We start from the raw sequence: 10,289 nt of genomic DNA on the forward strand, positions 1-10,289 counted from the left end.
GCATGGAGGGGGAAACCAAGACTGCAACATATTACTACACTGACATTTTTAAAGTATTTATTTTAGTATTTCTTGCACTAAACATGTGTTTTACGCTGTAAAATGATGCTTTTTAACCTGCTGTGCTGATCCTACTCTTAAAAGACTTTAAATCTTACTCCAAATCAATGCCAAATGACATCTGTTTTGTGTTGCAGCACTGTGTTGAAAAAAAAATCGCAATAAAATTCCTTACATGTGATGCAAACTGCAAGAAAGTGGGCCACAAGTATTATTTCCGAATTACTGTGCCCACACCAGTCAATTGCGCGCACACACGGAGGGACACGCACGCGCACCTCCCCGCCCCTCTGAGGTTTGTGCGTAATAGGGGTTTGGCACACGGGTGCGCACCACGTAAACAAAAGCACATTGTAGGTGTCACTGGCAGCCAGTCCGCAAGCCAAGAGTGGGAGAAGTGAACAGTCATTTCCTTCGCTCTGCACACAGCGAGTGGACTTTTCTGGTCGCAGCTTAAGCTTTAATAGATCAGAAGCAACAGGGCAGCAGAGATGGGATTACTCGTCACTGTCCTCCCGCACTGGATGGAGGTCTGAGGTATTGCATGTTCTACTTTTTCTCCGCTCATTTATGAGGAAATCAATGCACGCATGTCAATGTAAAGCTTGCAAGTGACGCTCTGATGTTTTATTTTAATTAATACCAGGCAGTGTCCATCTGGCAATAACATCCTCTGGAAAATAAGACAACCAAAGCTTTAAGGTAATAATAAACAATCACAGTCTGACACACAAGTCGTTGAAGTCCGATTTATAAATAGTTTTAAGGTCGTTCGATGAGAAGAACATTTGAAAGTAATGTTTAATATCAGATACAAGCACAAACTGTGTACTTGCCTACTTTGAGCTGGCTGTGTTGTGCTTGTGTTTGCAGAGGCCATGCCGTGCGTCCAGACCCAGTGCGGCTCCTCTCCACAAGGAGCCAGTCCGGCCTCTCAGAGCGCCGGCGGGGAGCGCAGCAGCGACTTCCTCACCCCGGAGTTTGTCAAGTTCAGCATGGACCTTACCAACAGTGAAATCTCAGCTGCAACGTCGACTGCCGGTTTTGGCACTTTAGGTGACACTTACGGCTCCGGGTACGACGTGAAGCCCCCGTGTCTCTTCCAAATGCCGGTGCAAGGGGAGCTTCCGTGCGTCAAGCTGGAGGATGCGCACGGGTGTCCGCGGTACCAGCCCAACCAGCATCACCCGAGCCAGTCCGACGAGCTGCTCTCCTCCCCGGGCTCCGTGTATTATTACCGCTCTCCTTCGCCTCACACCCCCATCACATCCAACTTCCAGACTCCACCGGGACACATATGGGAGGACTCCGGCTCTCTGTACAGTTTTCGACAAGACTATTTGGCGGCGGCGCACAGGAAAAACACACTCTCCAGATTCTCGCTGTTCTCCCTCAAACACGCGCAGCACGGCGGGCAGAGCTTGTCCACCTGCCAGATGAAATTTGACGGATCTCTCCACGTGTCCATGAACCTGGACGCGGCCGGGGCGCACCAGGCGCTGGACAGCCCCGGGGTTTTGGGCTCCTCTGCCCTCGGGAAGCAGCCCGGAGTGGGATTTCCTCATCATCTCCAGCTCGCCCACGGCCACCACTTTATGGACTACCACAGCTCTTCTGCTCCCGGCCGAGGGCCGCTGAGCATGGAGGGGCTGTGTGCGGTGTGTGGCGATAACGCAGCCTGTCAGCACTACGGAGTGCGCACCTGTGAGGGCTGCAAGGGTTTCTTCAAGGTTTGTTCCCAACGCGGCCTTATTTTGTAGGAAAAAAACTGCTATTGCAACTTGGATATTTGCAGCTGCTGGCCTTTTTTATCCTGAAACAAATAAATATATTTGTGTAAGTGTCTGTCAAAAACTTCAAACCGTTCTTTTCAGCTGTGGAAAATATTATCTGATCCTGCTTTCGTGAAAACTTGAAAACATCAGACTTGTTATTATGGAAATATTCACTTTTTTCTTTAGAGATGACCACATGGCTGCAGTGTCGCCTAATGAAACTCTAATTCGAGTAATAAGCTATAATGTAAAAATCCCACTGGGACCCCTGCCTGGCCTCCTAAAGTGGACATTATGCTTCACATGCACGTTTTGATCTCTTGACACACGCGTTTTAGGGGCAAATGTCCTGTATGAAAATGGCCACCAACGTGCCATGAATAAAAACCTTCGCCTTCTCCTCTCTGAAGGAGATTCCCGGGGGCGATTGTCCAAATTATGAATGACCACGACCCTGTATTTACCCAGACTGCCCTGTCCGCCTGCTGAATGCCTTATACTGCCTCAGATGGCCCACAGGAGCAGGAGTGCTGCTGTTAATTTTCAAATGACAGTTTAAGGCTTTTTACTGCTCAGAAATGAGTCTAGAAACTGCCAGAAAAAGATTCTATAAGTTGTATAATTCCCCAAAGAGTCTTTAAATGATTTTAAAGTAACCACATTAGACCATCTGCCATAGAGGTGTAGAAGTGCTGCAAAGAAGGCCTCCAAACATTTAGATTCACTGTGCTTTATACAGATGGTTTTCAATTATGTTATGTTTTCTCTTTATCGAGAGCAAAGAACATTTAAGATATAACACCAGAACACAGAGGCCCTTATCTTCCACCTCTTTGTGTCCTGAAAGTGTTATATGTGACAGTGCAGGCAAAAACATGTCTTTTTGTCCAGTATTTTGCCCCCATAACATGTCTTCTTCCAGACTAGAGGAGAGAAAACATCAGAAATGCACATTTAGGTGTTTATTTTACTTCCCTTTGTCTATCTGTGTCTGCGGGTTTCTTTTAAAATTCATATCTTCAAAAGGCCGTGCTCTAAAAATGAGATTTTTCTCACTCTGAGCCAGAAATCTCCCCTTCAGCAGCAATCCTCCCAGTTTTATTCCTTTCTATACTCTATACTATTTCTACACTAGTTTTTACTGAGGGATTTGTTCATATGTTGTTCATAACCTGATTTTTAGAACATTTTATCCATAAAATATGAGCAAGAACATATTTTTAAGGCTGTTGACAGTATTTTCTGATTTATGGAGTGATCAAAGCTTCTCTTTGGCTCTAATATGTCAACAAAATGAAACTAGTGTTTTGAACTTGGCTTTATATGCAAATTAGGGTATGTTTAATTAGACAGTGTCTCATTTGCATATTCAAATCATAAATTTCAGACAACGTGTAATACAAAAAAACAATGTGAGTAATCAGCTGGTGAAGGTTCATGGTGACATTTATGAGTTAAAATGTTCCCTCAGTTCTCCTGTTGTGTCTCCACCAAAGACCCCTTAAAAAAACAGGTGTTTTTATGTTATGAGTCAGAGGAGTGGGTGGGAATGTGGTTCAGAACTAAAGTCAAAATCTTTTACTTTCTCCATGCAGCGCACGGTGCAAAAAAATGCCAAATACGTGTGTTTGGCTGCTAAAAGCTGCCCAGTGGACAAACGGAGGAGGAATCGATGTCAATACTGCCGCTTCCAGAAGTGCCTTGCAGTGGGGATGGTCAAAGAAGGTAAACCACGAAACCTTAAAGCCACGTTTCATGTCTGACAGTGGGGGTCAACTGGTGGTAAATCCAAGTGTGTCCTGTTTCCCATCATGCTCTGCAGTGGTGAGGACAGACAGTCTGAAAGGTCGAAGGGGTCGTCTGCCGTCCAAACCTAAAGCTCTTCCGGACTCGTCCTCACCTGTTAGCACCCTCCTGAGCGCCCTCGTCAGGGCGCACGTGGAATCGAACCCTTCACCTTCTCTTCTTGACTACTTCAAAGTAAGCACCGACGTGGGCATTGTCGTACACTAGATAAGGGCATATCAGAACTGTAACTGGCTGCATTTTCTATCTTGTCCCCTCAATCCCACTGGTGACCTTTCACCAGTTCAAGGAGGGTCCAGAGAGCCCACCGGGAGACGACGCTCAGCACGTGCTGCAGTTTTACGACCTCCTGACCAGGTCGATGGAGGTGATTCGAGGCTGGGCACAGAAGATCCCGGGCTTCACCTCACTGCCCAAACACGACCAAGACCTCCTCTTCTACTCGGCCTTCCTGGAGCTCTTTGTTTTACGACTGTCGTACAGGTGAAGAACACACTACAGGACATTTATCGACACTGAAAGATGGGTTGAGGTTTATCTGTCTGATTATGGATGCACACTGAAGGCACCTGCAATCAATCAATCTTTATTTATATTGCGCCAATTCATAACAGTGTTATCTCAAGACACTTTCAATAAAGAGCAGGTCAGACCAAACTCTTTAATTAAGAGAGAGACCCACTTTATATCCACCTCTGCCATTCAGCTTTATACCTTTAGCACAAGCTGCTATTCTCTTTCAGATCCAATCCAGAGGAAGGGAAGCTGATCTTCTGCGATGGGTCGGTGTGGCATCGGCTGCAGTGCCTGCGGGGATTCGGGGAGTGGATTGACAGCATCGTCGAATTCTCCGCTAACCTCCAGAGGATGAACCTAGATGTGTCCACCTTCTCCTGCATATGCACCCTCGCCCTGGTCACCGGTGAGACGCTCTACTGTCTTTACTGAGGGTCGTATCCAACTGATGCTCCATTCAAGTGCTCCAACCTCAGTTGTTTTCTGGGATCTGGAAGTTGAAATTACCCCACTTTTATAGTCATTTTGCTATGAAACTAATTATGCAGAGAGATGCAGCTTTAAGTGAGAAGAATTACCTTTTTCATGGCTGTAAATCTCATGTAACGTTTAGAGGCTGGACCTCATGGCCGAGGTGGAAAGGCTGTAGAATAGCTCATATAATAAAAAAAAAAGAGATTATTTTCATTCGAAAAATAAAACGATATATTAAGGCAGCTGTAACACATTAACACAAGCCTCTCCATTGCAATTTAAAGTGTGTAAAGGCTAGTTTGGTTGTTTTGTCAAAATAAAAGCCTTTGTCTGAGGATTGGAGCTTACAGTCAACCAATAGTTCAAAAAGGTTTTAATGTTTCTAATGTAATTATTCTCCATAAACGACCATCTCATGTGTTTGTCTGACATGTGATCTACGGCCCTGCAGAGCGACACGGACTGAAGGAGCCCAAGAAAGTGGAGGAGCTGCAGAACAACATCGTCAAGTGCTTGAAGGACGCAGATGGAGGCTCAAACTGTTGGGCCAACCACTTGTCCAGACTTTTGGAAAAACTGCGTGAACTCCGCACTCTGTGCATCCAGGGCCTGCAGAGGATCTTCTATCTGAAGCTGGAGGATTTGGTGCCGCCGCCTGCAATAATAGATAAGTTATTCCTCGACACGTTGCCATTTTAGAGGCGTAAGAGAACACACACTGGGACGTTTTCCTCAACGATGGCACTGTTAAGCTTGTTTTGCTTCAATCCCAGCAGTCATTCCTGACAGTTTGACATCTGTGCACTGCATAAAAAAACATGTCAAAATCAGATATTGTGTTCATAAATTACATTTTCCTCAAATCAAGTGAAAATGAGGATTGATATTAATAATTGTGATTTACTTGTATTTTTCTTTATAATATCAAACAAACCGCTTTGCCAGATTTAACACAATGGCATAGTGACGGTGACTTTTACACTGAGGATGAAAAGGACCAATTTTATCACTGTCTGCAGGAGAAACTCATTTATAGTCATATTTTATCTTATTTTTATATGTTTGGCAGGTAAAGACCCATTTTACATTTTCTTCTGCTTCTCAGCTTGTACAGAGGCAGTTTTGATACCAGTGTGTCCCGTCATGTTTAGGTTTTTCATAACATATAGGCTATTAGTCCTATAGTGATTAATATAATAATATTCAGTAGACTGTTGTGTTCTCAGAGTAAAACTGTCATTGTCCATGTTTTAATAAATAAATTACTGTTACTGCTGCTGGACTTGGATTCATTCACAAGGTTGTTTTTTAATTTTTTAAATCTAATTTCTGTTTTTTATTTCATTTATTTCAAAACCAGATTATTCCACAGTCAAAATAGATATTGATACTGAAATACTGAGATATGGATTTTGAGATATTGGTACATTTGCAGGTTGTGGTGTCTAAGCAACATTTCTAAAAAGAAGTATAATGTTGAAGGCTATTCAATGGAGATTCAAAGCCTCCACACAGAAATAGTTTTAAAGATATACCTCCTTGTAATAAATCACCTTATTATTAGATGGAGGTGTATAGAATTGAAATACTCAAGAAATTACATGCATTTAATTAAATCTATGCTTTTTTTATTCTGCAAAGCTCATCTGCTGTCTGTGTGCAGGTGATTCAGTCTGCTCAGAAAGCAAATATTTACAGAGACATTATATTTTGTATTTAAGATACTTATCTCATGTGACTATTGAGACATCTGATTAAGGTATTAATTTTAACACTTAATTATAAAAATGAATTTGCTCATTAGTAAATATTAGTATTACAAAGTGGCAACAGACTGGTTTTGCATGAAATGCTGCAAATCTCATACAAAGTTTTCACATTTTGTTGTTTTAATTGAAGCAATGTGGTGCAGAGAAGCACGAATACAGTAAAACATTCACTAATTAGCTGGAATTTTTTTTTTTTATTATTTTTCAGCATTAAAAGTCATGCAAATGGCAAAATGTGGAGAGTAACTGCTGTAAGAAGGCCAAAATCTACATATTTGCATGTGTGCATGAATGTGTGTGTGAAGGTCAAAGGTCAGGGTAGCATTTAATACATTACGGAGAGGGTTTTCAGCCAGGCAGAACAGCTGACAGGTTTCATACATCATTTTGCAAGACATGAAGATAGGAATGAGGAGTGTGTGCCGCTGGCTGCCTGACATTTCTGCAGCCCTTTGGTTAGATCTGGCATTAAAGACGCCGCTGTCTGCTGCTGTTGGTGGAGATAAAGGCCCTGAAATCACATACATTCAAATACATGAACATACAGCAGCTGATCACAGAGGTAAATAACATCTAAGACGTCCAGTTTCTATTCCTCATGTGGCAAAGTATTAATTTAAAATCCACTTGGGGAAAACCATTAGTTTTGGCTTTTTGACCTTTAAAGACCAACGTCTCCAGTGAACAACCAATTCCTTAAAACACATGTGTCAAACGTGTTAAATCAGATCTGCAGGGAGAAATTAGATCATTATAAATCATCCCAGCTGATTTGTACTCAGCCTCATCCTCGTCTGAAACAATGTGACATGTTTTTTTAAACTCAATCTGGCAGAAAGAATTGACTTTATGATTTGAAGAAGGTCTTGTATGAAAAAAAAACAAGAAAGAAGGATGATATTCCCAGGTAGGTTTTAATAGGCCTGCGGATCAATAGTTGAGGCTGAGGCGGAGATAGCAATCAATCGATAACAGTATTGGAGAAACGTCCAATTTATTCTGATGATGATGGTGATTGACAGGTAGAGAGAGAGTACAATACAATATCAGATGTCTCACAGCAGAACAATCTTATAGGTTTGGACACTAAAATACTCCATTAAGTGCAGTAAGGTCACTGCTGAGTACTCCTGATATATCTAATTAACACAATTTTGAGCTACTTGCACTGTACTAAAGTTGAGCATTTCCATTTTATGATACTTTATACTTCAACTCCACTGCATTTCAGAGGGAAATATTGTATTTTTAATCTGCTACATGTCTTTTTAGCTCCTAGCTATTTATTAATAATATAAAATATGGTCAACAAGTAAATTCTGATGTATTTTTATAGATCCAAATGGGACTATATTGATCCAGGAGCAGTATATACAGTAATTAAAATGAGCTATACATTCAACAGCTGCAACATTAAACACATAAATGCATCAATAATCCTAATAAAACAATATATTACATTTTATTCTTTATACTTTTATTTCACAAATGTAGGTCTATAAATACTATGTGAATACTGTGGTGATGCACGAGGAGCACCAGTAAGAAGTTCCTAAAGAAATATTAGAAATAAGGAAATTAAAAATATCTCCAATACCAAAACAGGAACATCCTCACTGCTCCTGGGTCTTGCTGATTGTCTCAATCAACGTCTCAGAAACAGGTTGTTTTTTCAGGAGGGCCCCGAAGCCTCCGGCCGAACAGGAGCATTAAGTATTTTTATCTTGAGAGCACGACTTTTCGGAGGCTCAGACCGCCGACTTTGATCTCTGCATCCATCCAGCTTCAATACAGCTTAACCCTTATCACCGCCAGCCCAGAGACTGCCAGCAGATTTATAGGCAGGGACCCCCGGTTACTTTCAACATGTAATCCATTACAGATTATTACAGATTACTCATCAGATGCTTCAATAGTTGTTGTAATTACAAATGAGTCAGGCAACATAACAATATGATAAACTAATTAAATTTCAATTAGAAAAACAGCCAAACCTCATTTAAGACAATGAATAATACAATAAATTGTAATATTTGTATAAAAAAAGCTGTGTAAATAGCTTTTTATCAAGCATAAATACAAGCACTAACATGCATTGATCTGAAATTAAGCCACTTTTGGGGACCAACACACATCATTTAATCAGTAAAAGACTGATTTTTCAAATATGATAACTGAAGCTGCAGTCACTTTGTAAAAAAGTACAATATGTCTCTTTAAGATGTAGAAAAGTAGAAGTACAAAGTACAAATACCTCAAATACAAATGCACATTAGCTTTAGCCTTAGCCTCAGCTAATGCCAAGTTCCCCATGCTCTTAAATCTTAGCAAGTGAACGTATCATAAATAATGCAATTACAAAATATTAAATAATAAAATGACACAGCAAATAAACTAATACAACTAAATGCTAACTAGCCTAGCTTAGCAGAGTAGCACTAACTGCAACTTCTATGGCCTCTGACTAGTGAAAATAGGGTGATTTCTTGTGCTTTGGATAAATAAATATATATATATATATATATATATATATACATTCAATAAAGTTTAATTTATTTAACTAGCTAATTAGTTCAGTTATTGCTCTGTTTGTAGAGCAGTACATGGCCAGTTTACTAAACCAACATGGCTGCTAACATGGCCACTGTTTTGTCAAAGAGCTTAATTTGTTTAAGAAAGTAATCAGTGGTTTTTATATTAAAACAGATTAGTGTTTTGTCAGGGCGAAGGGTCCACTTAGCAACTAAATCTTCCTGTCACTGAAACAACAAACAATAATTGGAAGGGATTAGAGTTCCTTATTTCTGAGGGCAAATCCTTCAGGGAGTCTCTCAATTACAGGGTGGAATTAGCATTCTTTGCTAACAGCTAACAGTCATCCAAACACTTGAATCAGCGGATTGGATTATGTCAGCCTGAGATAAAGCACAGAATACACATGGAGGATCCCACGAGATGCACTCGAAGCTCAAATATTCCACTTCAGTTTTTTAAAACCCAGTTTATTAACAGAAAGTTGGTCAAAGATTACACTGATATGCTGAATTGTGACATCACAGTTTTCTGATGCTTTATGGTTTACTTTTATGAGCTTAGAGATTTTACACAGCCTAATATCTAGTTACATAGGAGGCCATGCAGGAACTGCTTGGCTATTTCTAATGTTTATCCAAATAAAAAGTCCTGCTTCCTGTCTGAGAGTGAACTATAGATGTATTCTCGAAAAATAGATACAGCATTGGAGGCTGTCTGGGACCTGTACAAATTTAAATGGTGTAACAAAGGAATATTGGTCGTTAAAAGTTCTGTTACATGACAGAAGTAACTTAAAAGATCTCAGTGTTCACTTTTGGTTTCACCTTCCCCCTCAGCCTCCCCACATGAACCACTGTTGTTGTTTTTGGTATGAGGGCAGGAGCTTTTGGGGAAGTTGTGGTTTTAATGTTCATGTTTAATGTGCTCTTTAGATTTGGAGCATCCCCCAATTGTAACCTTCAGATCCTCTCTCAAAGGCCATTTTTATCATTCAGCATTTGCACCTGCAGTATTATCTGTATGTTTTTGCATGTGTTGTTTGTTCTTACTAATATATTACTAAATAACTTAAGGTGGAGACTTTTCTCACTCAAGAAGAGGAACGGGGCAAAGAAAAGCTGCTAAACTGTCAGAATATTGAGGGAAAGAAGCAGTTTACAGTCTCACCACTGAGGAAGATGTAAAAGAAAAGTAATCTGTGCACCTCTGAGGGGAGGAGAACGAAACACAACACTTGAAAAAGATCTCCACTATCCTTCCATCGCAAAAAACTATCTCTCCTTTCCAAAAAAAGATTCTTAGAGGAGTGTTTGAAGAGGAATGAGTGGCTCGGGGGATGAAGCTATAGGCTCCA

The 10,289-nt window shown here is 40.7% G+C and overlaps 1 protein-coding gene across 1 annotated transcript; it reads left to right on the plus strand.

Annotated features, from left to right (window-relative positions):
• The first annotated feature begins 938 nt into the window (after window positions 1-938).
• On the plus strand, window positions 939-5,330 carry LOC139223657 (nuclear receptor subfamily 4 group A member 2-like). The gene is made up of 6 exons (XM_070855626.1): window positions 939-1,790; window positions 3,431-3,560; window positions 3,658-3,815; window positions 3,925-4,124; window positions 4,385-4,563; window positions 5,083-5,330. Exons 1-6 carry the CDS (start codon window positions 939-941, stop codon window positions 5,328-5,330), a joined length of 1,767 nt encoding a protein of 588 aa, XP_070711727.1.
• The last annotated feature ends 4,959 nt before the right edge of the window (window positions 5,331-10,289 follow it).

The sequence above is a fragment of the Pempheris klunzingeri genome, chromosome 24 (genome assembly GCF_042242105.1).
Source record: "Pempheris klunzingeri isolate RE-2024b chromosome 24, fPemKlu1.hap1, whole genome shotgun sequence".
Lineage (NCBI taxonomy): Eukaryota > Metazoa > Chordata > Actinopteri > Acropomatiformes > Pempheridae > Pempheris > Pempheris klunzingeri.